Raw genomic sequence first — 20164 nt, forward strand, 5'->3', positions numbered from 1 at the left:
GGCTAGTCTGAATCAGGATTAGCAACATGTAAACCCTTACCGAGAGAATATTCCATATCTAGGATATTTGAATCATTACTATCTGTCGAATCACTCCTTTCCGGCTTGTTAGAACTAAAGGATTGTTTTTCCTTGTAATCATCTAGTGGTATATCCGTGGGTAATTCATGGTTTGCCGCATAATCATTGCCAGAAGCAGCGCCATTTTTTCTTAATTTTTTAGTATAATAACTAACAACGGTATTATTTCTTGAAATTTTTGAAGGATTATTATTAATGTTATTTTTCTTCTTTTCTCTTAATGGCGCCATGGCATCATCACTATCATAAGCCTCATCACCGGGAATTTCTTTCATAAAGTCTTCCTCAAAATCAACATCTTTTACAATACTTGAATTGGATGGACCATCGAGACTATTTTCTTTATTTAGTAATTTATGGAATTCCTTAGTATGATCCACATTCAGTTTCGTACCATTTAAATCATTGCTCTCTTCATTGGTGGTCTCCAATGTCAATAGTTTTTGCTTCACTTTACCATGCTTTATACCAATTTGTTTGGAACTTGTTCTGATTCTAACTCTAATGTTCTTAGGTTGAATTATGTTATTCTTCTGCTTTAATGATGACGGTAAGTTTGGTGGAGCTTGTAAAAAGTTAGATGTCTTGTAATATTTTAATCGTAATTCTTCAACATAACTCGACACTAATGTCCCCATCTTCTCAGCTTTAGGGGATGGTAATGATTGAGATGTTATTGTAGTGTTAAGACTTCTTTTACTCGGGGTGCTTAGAGATGCCGACAAGGCAGGTGTATCTGTATTGACTTGTAATTTAACAGGGGGTGATCCAAGGTTTTCTTCTTTATTTAGTATAGGCGTATTAGTTAGACTTGCATGCTCTGAAGATAGCAAAGTGGGAATATTGTTCATAATTGAAGGATTAGTTGAGATACTACTAGAATCATCCTGCGTGTGTTGTCCATCGATTTTCAGTCCCTTAGTATTTTTGGGTGCAACTTCATAGTTATATGAACTAGCAGAGGAGTGCTCTGTATTTACTGTTTGTTTATCTTCATTATCCATCGTCATAGAATCATCTCCATCCATATAAAAATTAGGTCGATCTTCGTTTACCACTCGAAATTGTCTATGTTCGTCATCAGATTCGAAGCTCTCATCTCGTTGATTTATATCGTCTTTATGTGAGAGAAAAGCAGAACTTGAATTCGAGCTGGAGCTTGCAGTAGACATTTTTGTAAACGATCTAGATGGATTTCCGTCATACGAATCTTCTTCTGGCTTATTGGACACGGACTTAGTCAAATCATTATTTGCTATTCTTAGTACAATGTTTTCTTCCGATTGTTGAATTGAATTTTCATCATCATTCAACATATGCATCTGTTCAGGGGGTAGGTCCTTGATGGCAGGTGTTGAGGCTGGCAAAATCGGCGAATCATTTTGGACCTTTAGGTTAACAGCCCCATTCGGTATACTTCGTACTGACTTTTCACTTACCGATGTCGTAAATGAGAACCTATCCTTATTTCTATCTGTATCATCCTCTAGGGGTTTCTCCTTTATATCATGGTCGTTACGATCCTCGGCAGAAGCAAAGTGAGGTGTATACATTAGTGGATATTCTGGCGTAATCATATCACCTGAAGTATCCGTCCACGGACGTAAATCTGGGATATTGTCATTGCTAGAGGAACTATTGGTAATTCTAAATTGTTTATCACTTGTATAACTATTAGACCTCGGTGGGGTCAGTTTAACAGATTGCTCTCTGCTGTGCTGAATTATATATGCATCAATATCATCTTCCAATTTTTCTGCTTCTGATCGCTGCCTTACATGTTGTTGATATGGTTTATGTACTGGCTCAGCTTGAATTGTGGAATCGGACTTTAAACGGGATTCTTGAGTTGTGGTATTTTCTGAATTTATTGAAAGTTTAGTTAATTCAGATACGTTATGATCTTGTTCTAGTTTAATCTCTTGGGTCGCATTTTTAACTAGTTCCATGTCAAGAGGAGGTGGAGGTCGACGTCTTGCCCTTGCTGGATGCCCTTGAGATTGACCTGGTTCCGACATGCTGTCTAAGAATGGATTTCGGGAGTCTTTACAAGGGGTGGACCCTCGTGGTAAAACGAGTGGATCCGCACGGTCAGCTAGAGAATATAATGATGAAGTATTTGTTTCTTGGCGCTCCAAAAATGGGTTGGTATTTCGTAGTGGTGTTGAATCCAATGGCTTCTTAAGTTTAGTAGCGGCAGATAAATTTGGATTGGAATGGCTTCCTGCAGTGGACACATTTCTTGAGGCAGATAAGGGTGACTTATTTGCAGTAATTTTCCCTGTAGGGGATGATTTAGGCTTCAGTGGTTTAGATGTAGTTACAGTATTAGCTTTAGTTGTATTGTGAACAGATTCAGAAGGTTTATTTTCATTCCCAAAAAAGAAGTAGGACTTTCGTTTATTCTTATTGTTTGTCCCATTTCCAAACATTTTTGTACATGTAAAATTGGGTAATCCAAGTAGAAACGAAAATAAGTACTTATAATACCAGTATTACTTATCTTGTTTGCTAACTTATTGAACTATCACTGTATACTGCCATTTCTATCAAAAATGTTCATAAAATGAACATCGATGAGTTTCAAATTTGATGTAGTTATGTTACATGATAGATGTGCGCATATAACATTATGTATTGTGCCGCGAATTTCTAAAAGTGACTGATAGTTTAAGACGTGAATACAGAAATATCAAATACAAAAAATAATACGCATAAATAAGCATGTATACAATTCCTATAATCCCATTAATCGAGACTATATTATGCTATAAAACAGTATAAAAATTCTTTCTTCATGCCTCCATTATCTTCGAAATTGCCTCCAGTGCCTTAAGAATGTATTCTCCCACACCACCAATACTGACAACACGAACAGTGCTTTGATGCGGTTGTTGGACAAAGCTAGTAAATTTAGAAACATCTAATGTTGAAAACCATGTGTCAGATTCATGCAGGTTGTTTAAATTTAAAACAACAATATTACAATTGGTTGTTGAACGTAAGTCATTTAAATTTTGATACACTTGATCAATATAATCTCGTCTAGGGCATTTGATATATAACTTTAAGATCTGGTACAATGATTTACTCTTCACATATGATTCTGCAGCTTTTAACGTTGCTAAACAATGCTCTTTAATTTGTTCTTGAGTCATAAAGTTCGGTCTTTCAGATAATTGCTGTGTCCCATCAGCTGGGTGCCTTAATCGTGACTCTTGGGTGGTTGAAAGATTTATTGTGCTTGTTGCGGTACCATATCTAGAAGTTGTGGCTTGCTGCTTATCAGTTTGAAGTCGTTGTTGCTGCTGTGCCTGATATTGCGCTGCTGTTTGAGTTCGTTGTGTTTGAGAATCCACTGTTTTTATATTTTGTTTACTTAGATCCCTATCTACTGTGGTATTTAGCGTCGCCGGTTTCGTAGGATTGTCGTATTCTTTGAGAGTATTTACAAAATTTGCTATGTTCTTCTCTGAAGTTTCTATAATTGGAATATTACTTTTCATTAACAAGTTCATATCAAAGAGGCCATTCCCATTGGCAATAAAAGAAGTTTCAGATAATCCAAATTTAAGGCGTTTTTCATTACCTTTTAATGCAACTGCAAACCTTTTTGAGATATTATCTGCTCTTTTACCGAATTTTGCATTTGAGAAAAAGCTAACTATAGCATTCATAAAATGTGTCAAACTTTTATTAGCTGGGAGATTCATATGCAATTCTTTAAAGTTGGATATTTGTGATATTTCAGAAACGTTAAATTTAATGTCGGTATTTTGTGTTTGAGTTCGTAATATTTCTGTTTTGCAATTTCTATGAATGTAAACAGTTCCTCCAATAGGGATATCAATTGGTATCTTGAAGAAATCTCTATTGAGTGGTCTGAGTGATGCTTTGGATTTCAGTGCAAATAATATCGGTAGTACCAAGCAACAATCTAGAATATTGAAATTTTGTAAAGTGATAAAGGACGAAAAGGTTTCATCTTTGCTTTTATGGAATTGTAGTTCTTTACTTGAAACGAATTTATTCAACTTTTTTAGACACAGTTTAATATCGTCTAAATCTGCTTTAGGTGATATGTCGATGAAAATGCAACTGTTTTTAATTAATATTTCTGCATTTTTATGGAAAGCTCTTATTCTGTCCAGATTCTTCCAAATATCTTGAGACTCAAAGATATCTGAATATTGGTATCTTCTTTTCCTTGTAGGTAAATCAAAGGTGGTGTCGTAAGATCTAGGTCTCTTCTTTACAGGCATACTTCGTAGGCGCTCGGTACCACTCTTGTGTTCCTTTTTTGGTTCATCATATAATAAATATTAAATAGTTCATTTAAAGACTTTTTTTGTTCGTGAAGTAAAGGAAAGGAAAGTGCCGAGAACTACGTACATGTCCTACTTTTCGCTATGAATGCAAGAAAAGGTAGAGGGAGAATATATTTTGACTTTTTTAGTTATATGATTTTTGATTTTTGGAAATATACAATTATTAAGGATATATAGTGCTAGAAATATATGAAGATCCCCATGGTTTTTATTGATTTAAATTAATATTTTTTATTTTTTGATTTGAAAAATTCCTGAATATTATGAATTTACATTCTACTTTTCCTTTCTTCTTCTATCGTGCAGAAAATATACATCACAATATTTGTTATAGTAATAGTTATTCTTACAATCTTAAAGAGCAGTGACTTCCTTTACAACTTCATTGAAAGCATCTTTATATTCTTCTTCTTTAGCCTTAGCTTCTTTCTTCTTATTACTACCTGGAACGATGAACACCACCGAAGTTGGTCTCTTAGTGGCACCAGCAGACCCAAGATCTTGCTTAGATGGGACAAAGATGTATGGGACAGAGTTATCTTCACAGAGAACAGGTAAATGAGAAATGACATCTGCAGGAGAAATATCACCAGCAATGACGACCAAACCTTTATCACCCTTTCTCAAAGCCTTAACGACCTCTTTAACACCTCTCTTTACATTTTTAGCCTTTGATGCCTTCTTAACTGTCTTCAAGACTTTCTTATTCAATTTCTTGGATGCTAATGGTTTAGCAAATGGTAGAACCGCAGGCATTCTAGCATCGTAGTTATCGACACTCTTGGATTCTTTAGATTCTTTACTTTCTTTAGCCATTGTATCAACTATTTTACGGATGTATACGGAGGTTCGTTTTGATTAATCCAATATGACTTTTCAGGTACGTATTTATGTAGTTTTATATAAAGAGTTTCACCCTACAGTTACTGTTAGTAAAACCTATTAAATAATCAGTTAATTTACCTTACTAGTCTATATTATTTTGGAAAATTTCTCTACATTTTAGCGCTCATCGAAGAAACGAAAAAATTTTCGAGCTTTTCATTTCTACATAAATTCAAAAAAAAGTGTCAGCATATCGGAATGAAAATAAAAAAATGAAAAAGATAGGCGTCAGACGTCCTGTCACGTCGTCTTCTACGGTCCCTGTCACAGTCACTAAGTCTCGGAAAAGATGACTTAACTTAAGAATTAAATCTCGAGAATAAAAACACTTCCTCAATTCAGGCATTCTTTAAGTTTTAAATACGTCCATGCTGTAAATGGGTAGAACGACTTTTAATATCTGCTGAGGATGCAAACCGACTTGGCAGCCACGGATAGTTGTGTCTTTTGGAATGGTATTACAGAAGGAATAGTACGGTCTGATGATTCTGTTAAACTAAAGTAAAGTAAATATTCTGTAGATATATCTATGCTTCACGCAAGATGTACAATATATTGTTTTCTAAAACAAAATTACTACTGTAGATTTTTTTGAATTATGCCGTTGATTTTGAGTGACAATGTAAATTATAGTAAATTCGATCTTAGGTAAAAATTAATCTATGTATCACGTATCGGAGACACCCCTAGATTAATCCATAATAAAACCTATGAACGTCAGGCAATTGCTGACTATAGAAGCTACCAACACCTAGAAAATATTGTTGTGGGTCGGATCCAGGAAAAGTTTCAGTAGCGATATACTTTTTACGGATACATACAGTGTTTGTTTGGAATGGAAGCAATTTGGTAAGTGTTCTAGTGTCTAACTGATCAAGGCCCGTATCAATTTAGGTTTTATATAAACATCAAAGCATAATTAAAACAGACATGGATACTTGAGTTGGCATGAGTATGGTTGTGCTCGATATTTCTAGAGCTTCTAAACACCTTGCTTTAGCGCGACATTTCTTTAAGGTTTTAATATTTTATGTTGTACTTGTCTTTCCTGTTTTGCTTTAATTATTTACCTAATCTGGTAGAACGCTTAGCTTTCCTTGCTTTGTTTTGCGTAAGGTTCAATCAACTTTAAGGACTTTCACCTTAATTATAATCTTCGGTGTGGTTTAATTCTTGTTGATTGTATTTTTAGTCGTCTTACCTTCGCCAAGGTTTAGGCTTGCTAAAAGCTTGCTATAAAGATCTATAAATACAAAAACAAATGTGTAGTGAAGTGAACTTTGAAGATTCGACTTTACTACCCGTCGGCGAGGTCACGGATACTAGGTATCCGTAGACGAGGTCACGGATATGAGATATCCGTGGTTGAGGTCGCGGATGGTATATCGTCAGATCAAAGAGGATTCATAGCCTGTGTTTAGTTAGACTAACAAGGAGTTGAATCGAGATCTTCAGTATGGGGTTATCCTATTAGATAGCGTAATCCTGCAGGGTGTGTACGAGCTCTGGGAGAATCGTAACAACTGCGTCAAGTATTAGATACTTTCTGAAACAAGGGGTTGAGTCAAAGTCTTGAGAAGATCCAAGATCCTTCTAAGGGATATATATAAGAGGCAAGGATATCGTATATCCTGCATATGTAGTTTATGTAATGACATAGAACTAAGTAACAAACGAACAACGAAGTAACTAAGTAATTAAGTACTTTAAAAAACACATTCAAACCTTTCAACAACAACAACAAAATGAACAACAATCAAGATGTTCACAACAATTTGTCTGAGGACGTAGTCATGTCTGACGATGTCCCCAACGCTTTTACTACAAAATGTAAAATCCGCTCTCGGTAGCCAAGTTGGTTTAAGGCGCAAGACTGTAATTTGAAACACGAAATCTTGAGATCGGGCGTTCGACTCGCCCCCGGGAGATATTTTTTTTGGAGATTCAGGAATTGTCACGATTTTGTGATATATTACCTCACGATAATATATAAACCGCACTCTTATTTAACAGCCGAGTATAACTCAACTTACCCTGCACCTTGATCCTTTATAAAAAAATTATAGACGTCTATGATATGAAATCTTTTACGTCTGTTATGACCAGTTTGGGTGAAGTTGTGTCCTTATTATCTTGATTACCTTGATAATGAGTTACGAATCTGGTGTGTCTTATCTCTGATATTTCTACTTTTGAGAAATTAGAAGATAACGAATGCAATATCTACTATTCTATTATCTCTGTATCCAATATAAGCTCAATAGTTAGATCTATACCGGCAGATAATTATTACCAGTATCAAAACTTATATCTTGTAGCTCTTAAAATATACGTACACTAAGCTCGATGAATAGCAGATAATTATCAATCCTATGGATGTGTATTACTGTCTATCGGTGAGTAGTATGAGTAGTATGTTTATCGATGAGTATGTCTATCGATGAGTATGTTCCTTTCGGTGATGTGATGATCCTTTCGGTGAGGATCTGATGCGATGTTATGTGATGTAATGTTATGTGATGAGATATTATGTGATGGGATATAATATTCTCTTCTTTCTATGATCTAGGTTCCTAGGGATCTAGTTGTATATTTTCTTTTCTTCTCTTCTATAAATGAGCATCAAGATAACTTCAGATTCAAATTTTCCATTTCAATGTCTCTATATATATATATGGTATTCGCTGAAACTCATCGAACCCATTCAGAAAGCGATGCCATGGAAAATTTTCACTCGTTCACTTCGTTGGTCACCTTCGAGAAACGCGCCACGGAAAAGGCCAAATAGCCTAGAACGTGACAGGAATTCCAAAAATATAAATTGTAATTTTTAGTACGAATATTGAAAACAAAAAGATAATTTATTTCTTTTAACTGATAAGTCAGTGATTGCTAAAAATTTTTAATTTTGGGCTTTCTTTTTTCGTTTAAATTTGAACTGAGATGTATGGTAATTTTGTGTAAAAATTAAGATATGCCTGAACCTTAATTTTATATTATCAAAAATAAACAAATAATTAGATAACTGATAAGAAAGATAAGAAGTTAACCGCTAATAACTCTTATCATAGAACATCGATAAGGAAAAAAATAGCCTATGTTATATATAAGAGATAAAGGATTATTAAAATGACAAGTCGAGCCAATTTATATTGTGTATTTGGAGGGAACCCCCCCTCTAACTTTCATCTCCAAACAAGTACGAAATGTCAGCTACTTGGGAAGATATAGTCAAAGAAAAACGATCTCAATTGTACAATAAAATTCCCAAAGAATGGAGATTTGATGAGAAAATACTAAATCGATTAAAAGCAGATAAGACAAGTCTTTCTAAAAACTTAGATCTGGTATGCCCAGAACTTGAAAACGAAATAACTCATTCAACGATTCTAAAGCTAAAAGAAAAAATCTCATCAAATACTTTAACCTGTTATCAAGTGTCATATGCTTTTTGCCATAGAGCTGCTTTAATCCATCAGGTTTTAAATTGTCTTTCGGAAATAATGTTTCAAAATGCTCTAGAATATGCAAAAAATTTAGATATCAATAAATCGAAGATCTCGGAGTTACCACCCTTATATGGCATCCCAATATCATTAAAGGATCAATGTAACGTTGTCGGCGTAGATACCACGCTTGGATACGTATCGAGAGCAATGAAACCTAAAGAATTGAACGATGAATCTTTGATCGTTACATTATTAGAAAGTTTAGGTGCGGTTACTTATGCCAAAACAACTGTACCTCCCTCCATGATGGCTACAGAAACTAATTCCAATCTGTTTGGATATACACTCAATGGATTAAATCAAAATTTTTCAACTGGCGGTTCCTCTGGAGGCGAAGGTGCTCTAATTAGTTGTTCTGGATCTTTGTTAGGACTAGGTACCGATATTGGAGGATCTATTAGAATTCCAAGCTCTTATCATGGATTATTCGGATTGAAACCAAGTACTGGTAAAATTCCATATTTAAAAGTAGATAATTCATTCGAGGGTAGAGAAATAATCCCAAGTGTTATAGGGCCTTTGGCTAAAGACTTAGATGATTTACGATATTTCTTGGAAGTAATAGTCAATCATTGTAAACCCTGGAAATATGACGTGAATTGCTCACCATATGAATTTTCACATTACAAGGACTACGAACTTCGAAAAGAAAAGGGGAAACCTTTTATTGTCGGGATATGGTATGGTGATGGAGTTATTACTCTGCCACCTAGCGATTTAAGGGCATTAAAATATTGTAAGGAGGTAATCGATCAAGCACTCATCGCTGGTGAACATATTCGCACAATGGAATGGGACCCGCCTGTTGAATTAAATAAGGAGCTCCATGACCTCGCTATGGAAGCAGATATCGCAGATGCTGGTAATGAAATCTCTTTGGAATTTTCTAAAAGTGGCGAACCAACAATAGATATTTTAAAGCCTATGGTTGAAATAACCAACTCTCATACATATTCAGTAAATCAATGGTGGGATTTGAGCAGACGTTGTTATATTACGAAGCAAAAGTTCAGGGAGTATTATAATTCATTAGCTGAAGATCAAAGACCCGATGTTATCATTGCACCAACGACTTTGACAGCGTTTCGGCCGGGCGATATGATGAAAACCTCATTGAGATACATTTTGTTTGTGAATGTTTTGAATTTTCCTTCACTATCTATTCCAGTTGGCAATGTTGATTTGATGAAAGATCAAAAAATGGATGTCACAACGGCACTGAATCCTGAAGATGAAATGGTGATACAATATTGGAATTCATTGGTTGATTCAGGTGAGGTTGAGAATTTCCCTATCGGTTTGCAAATTATTAGTCCAATTTTCCAAGATGACAATGTTTGTCGATTTGGCTCGTGGTTAATGCATAAAATTGATAAGAAATAAAAGTGTCTAGTTTGCTCTTAAAGTTCAGTATTAGTGTTCATGAATATAAATTCTATAAAGTGTGTAATGTCAAATATTAAATTTTTTTTTATTGTAAAATAGCTTCAAATTGTGGTTTACCAACGCCGTATTTCTTTTTCAAAACATCTTGGAATATATTATTGTTCAATGGATTATGTTCTCTCTGATAGGAATAAAGTTCATTAGCAATATCTTGGTCTTCTTCATCTCCTAAATATGTGATGGCTAAACCTGTATTCCCAGCACGACCTGTCCTACCTATTCTATGAACATAATCCTCGAATGTTTTTGACATTTGGAAATTGAAAACAGTGGTAACATTCGGAATATCTAACCCTCTTGCTGCGACATTAGTGGCAATTAAAATCTGAACTCTATGCGATCTAAGTAATTGTAAAGAATGTTCTCTTTGTTCTTGTGATTTTGAACCATGCAAAACCGTACATTTGAAAGCAGATCTCGAAGATGAATAAGAGGTGCGTTCATTTTGAAATTTATTTGCAAGCCAATCTGCCGTTGATTTATAATTGATAAAGATGATAACCAATTCATTAGGATGACTTTTTAATAGTGAAACAATCTTTTGATATCGTTGTTCTTCAGAAGGACAATATTCAATAATTTGTCTGATTTGTGGTATTGAGCTTTTTGAACCATCAGCGTTAATAATTGCGTTTATTGGTTGATTTAAATAACCTCGAGCAATTTTCTCAATGGGTGTTGACATTGTTGCTGTGAACATCAAAATTTTATAATTAGTTAAAACATTCTCAATCTTAATTTGGTTTAAAATACTTTTCAGTTGATCTTCAAATCCTAAGTCGATCATTTTATCTGCTTCATCAAGCACTAAAAATGAAATCTTCTGAATAGTTAAGATATGATTTTCTAAACATTCAATTAGTTTCCCTGGAGTTGCAATCAGAAGGTCACATGCTTTTTCATTTAAATTTCTTGATATTTCTTCCAAAGAATAACCGCCGACTATAGAACATGTATTAAAATTGTATGATGGGCGTAAAAAGCTAATGATTTTATCTGCCTCTGATTGAATTTGTTGAGCCAATTCTCTAGTTGGTACTAAAATCAAACTCATTGGGCCATCAATTTTTTTCAGATTTATTGGTTTGTCGCCTGTTTCTAATAGTTTAATCAAGATTGGTAAAATGAAAGCTAACGTCTTACCAGACCCAGTAGAAGCGACACCAATAAAATCTCTATCATTTTGCAATAAGATATTTGGGATCGTTATTCTTTGAATTGGAGTTGGATCTTTGAAATTTAATTTATTTATCAATATATCGTCTAATATCGGGGGGAGTAATTTCAGCTCATCCCAGTTTCTTAAAGGCGATTTAATTGAACTAGAATCACCGCTTTTAATTGTAATATTGAAATCCTCTCTTAAGATTCTCCAATCTCTGGGTGTCATTTCACTTAATGATTTTTCTTTCCAATGTTTCCCCATGTAATCTAATTCTTTCTTATTTTTATTACTATTATTCGGTAACATGAACTTTCTTTGTACAATCGGAGTGTAATCTTGAAGCGTATCTTCATCTGCATCCCAATCAAATTGAAATCGACGATCTTTTGTTGATTTTTTGGTATGTATTACTGTTTTTGTAAAGCATGTTTTTTGTCCTGTATTGAAAGGATTGTCATAGGCTTTTTCTTCATCAACATCGGTCCTTTGAACAGAAACATTTCTTGTTGCCGTTGAGGATATTATCTCATTAACAAGCTCCAAATCTGGATCAATACTTGACCGCTTGTTGTTTGATTCCATATCCTGAATCAAACGATATCTTTCCTCCTTTGATAAAAACTTTGGTTTCTCATCACCATTGGAAGCAGTGTTTTTGGTTACTTTATTCGTAGCAATAGTAGAGCCTCCATTGCTTAACTGTTTTTTCCTATTCAGCAAGGTGTTTATATCGACAGGTCTGCTCATATTGCACCCTTGATATTCGTGGAGTTTTCGTATCTTTTGACGGTTCTCTAACCATCGTCCTGTTGGTTTTTGCCACTCCTAACAAAACTATATCTTGAAATGTTAAATAGTCATTTTCGCCTTTTCGCCTTTTGGTTTCGCCTGCCCGGGGTTCTCCAAAAAATGAGGAATTGTATAAAATAAGATCCATTTAAGCACTGTTTTCTTGGTTTGACACAAGTTGGTTACACACTGCTTGGGGATCTGCTCGTTTAAGTAAGTAGAACAGCCAATAAATACACACAGACACTCTCCTTATCAATCATGACTGAATGTTCTGTTAACAACAACCCTTTGGCAAGATTAAACAATGTTACTCAGAAGGATAACGCATCCATCGCGAATACCAATTTACTCCAAGGCGGCGACCGTTACAATAACAGCCGTTACCTTCAACAGGACCAACAAAGAGGTCCCGTTTTTGATACAGGTCAAACACATGTTTCGGACACAAGTAAGCAACACATCAACAACTTTTTCCATGGTTCATCTAATGCTCTTCCGAACCAAAATGGACAACATTTGAGTCCTCTCAACTTAACCCCGAACACGATAATGATGACTCATGGAAACACTTTGAACACTACTAGCCCTCAATATAATATCCTAACTAATAACTCTGCTTGGTCAAATGAGTTTCAAAATAGTAGTAAGAATAGCCGCGTCACAGCCGATAAACCATCTGTATTGTCGTCATCTTCATCGTCTTTCCGCCCGCAGCTGCAACCATCCTCACAGTTGGTAAATAATTTCGGACCCACTTCATCATCCAGATTCTTAAATAACAACAGCATTAATCAGCCATTCTTATCACACCCACCTGCACACCAGCAAAAACAAAAACAGTATCAACAAGAAAATACAAACTGGGATCAACAATTCCATGACTTAGAAACGGAAATCTCCAAAAATCTGAACATAGCAAAGGACGATATCGATCATCAACAAAACAGTACTATCGATGAAAATGTTAATGATGACGATATAAATCAATACCAATCAGAATTTCAGAAAGTTTGGGATACACTACACGAAGAGAATGAAAATTTAATTCCATCCATTTCACAAATGAATACAAACAATTTCACCACTTCGATGAATTATCAATTCTCTACTGATACCACTGAATCCAAGAATCAATATCTACATAACCCTAATGCCTATGAAATCGGTTGTATATTGATGGAAAATGGTGCAAAGTTAAGTGATGCAGCAATGGCATTCGAAGCCGCAATTAAACAAGATATGAACCATGTACAAGCATGGTTGAAATTGGGGCTTGTTCAAATACAAAATGAGAAGGAGTTGAACGGAATTGCCGCGTTAGAAAGTTGTATTAATTTGGATCCTAATAACTTGTTAGCAATGGAAAATTTAGCTATTAGTTACATCAATGAAGGGTACGACATCAGTGCTTATAATATGTTAAATAAATGGCTTGATATCAAATATCCAGAAAATGCTGCAAATGATGATAGCACATTAATTAATGAAGAATTGAAAGATAATAAGAATAGGAATTTAAATGATCTAATCTTAAAGAAATTTTTAAAAATTGGCCAGATTAATAATAATGCGAATGATGCAGAATTCCAATTATGTCTCGGTTTATTACATTACTCCAATGACGACTTTGATAAGACTTTAGAATGTTTCCAAAATGCGTTGAAGATTAATCCAAATGATGAATTGATGTGGAATCGTCTTGGTGCATCGCTTGCTAATTCAAACAGATCTGAAGAAGCCATTAAAGCTTATCATAAGGCAATAAATTTGAAGCCATCATTTGTAAGAGCAAGATATAATTTAGCTGTAGCATCAATGAATATTGGATGTTATCAAGAGGCTGCAGGACATCTCCTAACAGTGTTAAAAATGCATCAAGTGCATGGACAAGATAATACTAGTGTTAAGACAGATACTGCAGTTTTGGAGACTTTGAAAAGAGTACTTATTGCCATGGATAGAAATGATCTTCTAGATAAAGTGTACCCTGGGATGGATCTAAGTCCATTCAGCAAGGAGTTTGCATTTTAACAAAGTTGCGTTTCGATACATCATTATCTTTTTTATAGCCTATGCATAACTAAAAACACACTCATATATATATTTCATTTCCTTTAATTATATTCACATTTTATTCTCCTGTATTCCATCAAAGATAAGTTAATCTCCATCATAATGATATAATGATCAATTGTGACACCGTAGCGAATGATAAGAATAACGATTTTTTAAGAATTGACGCGTTTCGTATCTCTTTTAGGAAAATACGTGGGTATTCACCAATATTAAAAAAATGAAAAATAAAAAATGAAAAATAAAAGTAAGATTGCTGTAGAATAAGATCAGTGAGTGATCAGGTGCATAGCCGTGAAAACACATCATACTTACTGATCTGTGTACCGGATCTAGTTGTCTGTACCCAATACAAATCTTCATTTCTTTCAATTGGTCATAATACACTGATATAAACCTGTCAGTTTAGCATAAAAAACACGTAGCAAACAGCATAATACAACATTACCATAATGCCATCGCCGCATAACAATCTTTATGATGGGGACGACGACGATTATAAAGATGGTAAGTCGAAAAGAAGGCTTTCTAAATGGCAATATTTCATAAGGAACAAACTAACTCAATTAGAACAACTATGCAACTTTCACAAAATACTACAATATAACGTTGGGCAGAACCCTAAGAAAACATTGACGATTTTTTCCCTTGTCATTCTTATCGTATTCTTTTGTCTTAAAGGTACGTTGTTTGGATCAGATACTTCAACGTATGCATCAGGAATATTGAAATCATCCACTTCGAGCATGGGGAAAACTTCTGCTAATTTGAACATTCAAGATTATTATGATGAGGATAAATTCTTCGATTTACAAATGAAAAAATCCAAATGGAAATTTTGGCAAAAAGATCCCAAGATTGTTATTATACTTGCTGCCAATGAAGGTGGTGGGGTCTTAAAATGGAAGAATGAGGAAGAATGGGCTATTGAAAAATTATCCATTAATGATAAGAAAAAATATGCAAAGAGACATGGGTATGGATTAACTATTAAGGATTTAACTATTGCTAAAAGATATTCCCATGAATATAGAGAAGGATGGCAAAAAGTGGATATATTGAGACAAACAAAGAGAGAGTTCCCAAATGCTGAATGGTTTTGGTGGTTGGACTTGGATACTTTGATTATGGAACCTGATAAATCTTTAGAAGATCATATTTTCAATAGATTAGATTCTATTGTGGATAGGAGCCTGAATGAGTTTAATCCATTGGGATTGGAACAAGATATTCCATATTTAGATACATCTCAAGATTTAGAATTTTTGATTACTCAAGATTGTGGTGGGTTTAACTTAGGTTCATTTTTCATAAAGAACACAAAATGGGCTGATCTGCTGCTGGATATTTGGTGGGATCCTGTTACTTATGAACAAAAACATATGGTTTGGGAACATAGAGAACAAGACGCTTTAGAATCTCTTTATGCTACACAATCGTGGATTCGTTCTAAAGTCGGATTTTTACCATTAAGATCCATTAATGCATTCCCACCAGGAGCATGTTCTGAATTTAAAGATGATCCAAGATATTTCTACAACCCAAATGATCATGACTTCCTTGTAAATATGGCTGGTTGTAATTTCGGTAGAGATTGTTGGGGAGAAATGAAATATTATACCACTCTTTTAGAAAAGATGCACTCTAAGTGGTACTCTAGATTTTTCTGAACTCATTATATATATATATCTATCAATATAAAAACATCATGTACTAATAGATTTATTCTTAAGATCCATTCATCAAATGCATCATATGGACTATATATTATCGTTTTGTTATCACATAGAGTTTACACAGCGTTGACAATCTTTTAGCGGTTACCTTTCCGGATTTTCGGAAACTGCTCGTGTGATACTTTCCCATCTTGAAAAATGTATGTAATGTTATTCTTAAAAATTGATGGTTACGGATCCAAAAGAATACAAATGACAGAAGAAATAGAGGTGAGGGTGATCTTGGAAGAATAAAGTGAAAACAGAACATTGATTGAAATATGGCCATACAGTCTTTACTAATTGTCAACAAATCAGGAGGTTTAATTTATCACAGGAATTTCACAGGAACAGGCAGTCATGAACAACAAAAACAGCCATTGAATAGCAATGATTATTTAATTCTAGCTAGTACATTGCATGGTGTCTTTGCTATAGCTAGTCAGCTAACCCCAAAGGCATTGCAACTTTCACAGACACAGATCGACTATACGATACCTTATATTCCTAATCTCGGCACTTCAAGTGGGGCCGCAAATGCAACATCATCCGGTGGTAGAGGATCGAATATTGGTAAATTAGGAAGTTTTAAAGGCGATGATTTCTTCAAAGATTCATTTACTAGTTGGAATAAGAGCGGGTTAAGACAATTATGTACAGATCAATTTACTATGTTTATCTATCAAACCATGTCAGGCTTGAAATTTATTGCCATCAGTTCCACAGTAATGCCCCAGAGACAAGATTTAAATCCTGATCGTAATAAGAACATCAATCCAAATAATTTGGCCATTCAAGTTGCTGACAACTTTTTAAGGAAAGTTTATTGTTTATACAGTGATTATGTTATGAAGGATCCATTTTATTCTATGGAGATGCCCATTAAATCTGATTTATTTGAGAAAAAAGTAAACGCAATGATAGATAACATAAGTTGAGAGAAAACGTAAAATACAAAGACATGAATACTTTGCTATATCTTTGGTGGATAGTTCACTTTGAAAATACTAATTAGAAACTCCTTCTATACAATCACGGCTGACTTTACGAATATGTCATAAAACCAGGAAGTGGGCCTGTTGACATAACTCATGTATCAGACCTTAAAAAATTGGGCTATATAGGCATCATATGCTTACATTGAACCTAACAAACTAGTACGTTTTCATTTTGGTATGTTACTTAAATTTATATTGTAATATACAATGTACTTAATTTACCAATAACTTTCTTGCGTATTCATTTTTAGATATATTGCTTTTATAAGGTTTTATGATATACAATAGAGATTAAGGGAAGGAAAATATCTATTTATGTTGGTAAGATCGTATTTTCCTGCTAGGTACCATTATACGATTAAAGCTTTATATATTTTATTTGTAGGAATATAGACAATTAGTTCATGAAGAACAAGTAACCGTCGAAGAACTGATAATACCCATTTACAACGTTCAGTTAAAATTGTCATTGTGTATATTACGGTAAATAATATTACCTCACCTGCGGCATATAACATTGTTTTACTATTTTTAGATACAATCCTCTTCAAGCGAGGCACTTTCAAACGTTAAATAGTATATTATATTTCGATGAGCGTCATTCATACTTTACAATTGAGAATGTGCATCTAAAAACTTAATTAATGTACTAGCATAATGTTACATTTGAAAATTTCGAAGTCCAGACTCAAGAAGTCCACGAAGTAGTAAGTTACACACCCCACAAATAATATAGAAACAAAGGACAGTTCTATATATAGTTTTTTAATCCCCTTCTGGGTATTCGAAAATTTTAATAGTCTTCTCTTGGTGACGTACATTTATAGTTTTACCTTATAACGTTTAAAATCAGATACCCGCCAAGCCTTTTGCAGTTAAACTTTACGTAAAAAGTTACTAATAAAGAAAAACGCATTACCCTACTTTCCATTTTCACCCAGACATTACGCCGCCATTTTGAAAGAGAAATGCCGAAATTCTTAATCTGGGAGTCGTAAGTTACGACTCGCAGCCAATTATGAGCGTTTGCAAAGAACGTTATTTTTATGCACCTATGCTTCGAGATTGAACTTCGAAGGGAGTAGGGGCGTTACAAAATTGGCCTTTCTTTTTTTGAGGAGACAATGTTTTCTTTTATCCCTCTCGAAGTACCACAGTCAAGGGACACGCATGTTTATGAAACCCTGCAGTCTGTAAAACGTTAATACTTGAAGACTTGTGCCTACTCTTGTACGTAAGGTTGTCTCAAACACACGAACCCCTTCGTATTTCCTCTTACCGGATGTAATACGGATAATCCGTAAGAGTGTTGTCGCTTACGTGGTGACTGCGCAAAAAAATAGACATGTTGATGTGAAATATTTGACTAAGAAGAGCTGCGCACAATACAAACAGTTTTCTTTATATTTCTACGGTGTGCTGTAATGGAATGATTCACTTACAATGGTTTCCCTCGAGATAAATGGAGTTTCTCAAATTGAATGTCCGTACATACTTTGGGCTGTTCTTCATATATTTAAAACGTATATCTAAGAATATTTAAATGTTCGATAACTATCGCCGGTAGTTTCAATTCCAAAGAACGCTAACCGTTGACGATCTTCATTCCCATTTAAAATACACATAGGGCCAAGACGGAATCTCAATACAAGACGATGCTGGAGAATTGTCGAATAAATAATTACGAGATAATTTCTCAAATCGGTTCCGGTTCTTATAGCCTGGTGTTTCATGTGAAAAACACTGTAACAAATGACGATCTTGCCTTGAAATGTATATTCAAATCAAATATACCACAAATGTTAAATGACAACAGTATCGATGAAAGGAAGAAACAAGCAATATATCAAAATGAACTGGAAACTTATTTTAAACAGAATAACAACGTGTTATTCCTACCAAACATCGACTTAGAATCCATTATGAATCTAACGGATGCCCAGTTATCACAGATACCACACTATAGGGAAATTGCTCTACATTTGAAAGTTCATGAGCATAAGAATATCGTAACTATTCATCAAGTGTTACAAGGGACAAATATTACCTTCATGTTGATGGATTATTATCCAATAGATTTATTCACGTCAGTAGTAGATCAGAGACATTTCGCGAATGACGGACTTCTAATAAAGAAGGTATTCTTACAGCTTTGTTCAGCTTTGAAGTACTGTCATAAAAGGAACATTTTTCACTGTGATATTAAACCGGAAAATTTACTATTAGATTCAAATGATAATGTTTACGTATGTGATTTTGGATTAGCAACAAATTCCAATTATTTCACTCCGAACGTTTGTATAGGAAGTTCATATTATATGGCTCCTGAACGATTACTTTATTCCAGTGATGATCATAATAATTCAATTACAAATGAGACTACCCCTTTATTACCAAATTGTAAAGGTGACATTTGGTCCCTTGGAATAATATTAATTAATTTGGTATGTATAAGAAATCCATGGTTAAAAGCCCATCAGTTGGAGGATACAACATTCCATTATTTTGTAAAGGATTCCAATGTTTTGAAAAAAATCTTACCAATAAGTGATGATTTGTATGAATTACTATTGAAAATGTTCGAATTGAATCCATATCATAGGATAGTGTTAGATGAATTAATGGTCGAAATGGCGAATATTAAACATTTTGAAATCGATGGACCTTTACAAAATGTTCCAATTTTATCGAAGGAATCATATGAACAATTTTCATCATTCTCTGTTTCTCAATCAACTTCTTGCTCTACACAAAAGAAAGAGCGACTCCTTGTATCTCCCGCAAAAAATATCACGGCTAATAACTATAGTTCATATACCACTGGTGCCCAAAATGAGCCCTTAAATTATAGCCATATAGATGATAACAACCGTCTATCTCCGTCATTAGATACCACACCGTACGACTCTGATACCAATGATGCTTTACTTAATAAAGGACTGCTATCGCGTAATACTGGCGTGATAGGGACAATACCAACAATAGTCACTGGATCAGGAGCAGAGATGACGACAAGAACTATCAGACAACCCATACCACATTCTTCATCGACATCCTCTGTGTCTTCCTTATCAAATAACAGGCCTGAAGATCATATACCAAGGAATCTACCAGGTGTAACAAGGTGCGAGGAACAGTTAACACACTAACAGAAATCAGCTGGAAGGATTTC

At 34.5% G+C, this 20164-nt stretch overlaps 9 protein-coding genes and 1 non-coding gene across 10 annotated transcripts; 6 read left to right on the plus strand and 4 right to left on the minus strand.

Moving 5' to 3' along the window:
- Positions 1–2: 2 nt before the first annotated feature.
- NDAI0C05080 (uncharacterized protein) lies at positions 3–2513 on the minus strand (the record flags this gene model as incomplete). The annotated part of the gene is made up of 1 exon (XM_003669362.1): positions 3–2513. The coding sequence occupies one exon, from the start codon at positions 2511–2513 to the stop codon at positions 3–5; it is 2511 nt and encodes an 836-aa protein (XP_003669410.1).
- Positions 2514–2876: 363 nt separating this feature from the next.
- Positions 2877–4343, minus strand: SNU56 (Snu56p; the record flags this gene model as incomplete). Its single annotated transcript, XM_003669363.1, has 1 exon — positions 2877–4343. One exon carries the CDS (start codon positions 4341–4343, stop codon positions 2877–2879), a length of 1467 nt encoding a protein of 488 aa, XP_003669411.1.
- A 420-nt stretch (positions 4344–4763) lies between these two features.
- Positions 4764–5225, minus strand: NHP2 (snoRNA-binding protein NHP2; the record flags this gene model as incomplete). The annotated part of the gene is made up of 1 exon (XM_003669364.1): positions 4764–5225. The coding sequence occupies one exon, from the start codon at positions 5223–5225 to the stop codon at positions 4764–4766; it is 462 nt and encodes a 153-aa protein (XP_003669412.1).
- Positions 5226–7134: 1909 nt separating this feature from the next.
- Positions 7135–7222, plus strand: NDAI0Ctrna2Y. Its single transcript is given in 2 exon segments — positions 7135–7174; positions 7186–7222. It is a non-coding gene; the product is annotated as a tRNA-Tyr (tRNA).
- A 1278-nt stretch (positions 7223–8500) lies between these two features.
- AMD2 (putative amidase) lies at positions 8501–10186 on the plus strand (the record flags this gene model as incomplete). Its single annotated transcript, XM_003669365.1, has 1 exon — positions 8501–10186. The coding sequence occupies one exon, from the start codon at positions 8501–8503 to the stop codon at positions 10184–10186; it is 1686 nt and encodes a 561-aa protein (XP_003669413.1).
- An 88-nt stretch (positions 10187–10274) lies between these two features.
- On the minus strand, positions 10275–12161 carry PRP28 (mRNA splicing protein PRP28; the record flags this gene model as incomplete). Its single annotated transcript, XM_003669366.1, has 1 exon — positions 10275–12161. The coding sequence occupies one exon, from the start codon at positions 12159–12161 to the stop codon at positions 10275–10277; it is 1887 nt and encodes a 628-aa protein (XP_003669414.1).
- A 303-nt stretch (positions 12162–12464) lies between these two features.
- Positions 12465–14237, plus strand: PEX5 (Pex5p; the record flags this gene model as incomplete). The annotated part of the gene is made up of 1 exon (XM_003669367.1): positions 12465–14237. One exon carries the CDS (start codon positions 12465–12467, stop codon positions 14235–14237), a length of 1773 nt encoding a protein of 590 aa, XP_003669415.1.
- A 494-nt stretch (positions 14238–14731) lies between these two features.
- On the plus strand, positions 14732–15949 carry MNN10 (alpha-1,6-mannosyltransferase; the record flags this gene model as incomplete). Its single annotated transcript, XM_003669368.1, has 1 exon — positions 14732–15949. One exon carries the CDS (start codon positions 14732–14734, stop codon positions 15947–15949), a length of 1218 nt encoding a protein of 405 aa, XP_003669416.1.
- Positions 15950–16275: 326 nt separating this feature from the next.
- On the plus strand, positions 16276–16932 carry TRS23 (TRAPP subunit TRS23; the record flags this gene model as incomplete). The annotated part of the gene is made up of 1 exon (XM_003669369.1): positions 16276–16932. One exon carries the CDS (start codon positions 16276–16278, stop codon positions 16930–16932), a length of 657 nt encoding a protein of 218 aa, XP_003669417.1.
- Positions 16933–18647: 1715 nt separating this feature from the next.
- VHS1 (putative serine/threonine protein kinase VHS1) lies at positions 18648–20141 on the plus strand (the record flags this gene model as incomplete). Its single annotated transcript, XM_003669370.1, has 1 exon — positions 18648–20141. One exon carries the CDS (start codon positions 18648–18650, stop codon positions 20139–20141), a length of 1494 nt encoding a protein of 497 aa, XP_003669418.1.
- Between the last annotated feature and the right edge of the window lie 23 nt (positions 20142–20164).

This window comes from Naumovozyma dairenensis, chromosome 3, assembly GCF_000227115.2.
Source record: "Naumovozyma dairenensis CBS 421 chromosome 3, complete genome".
Classification (NCBI taxonomy): Eukaryota; Fungi; Ascomycota; class Saccharomycetes; order Saccharomycetales; family Saccharomycetaceae; genus Naumovozyma; species Naumovozyma dairenensis.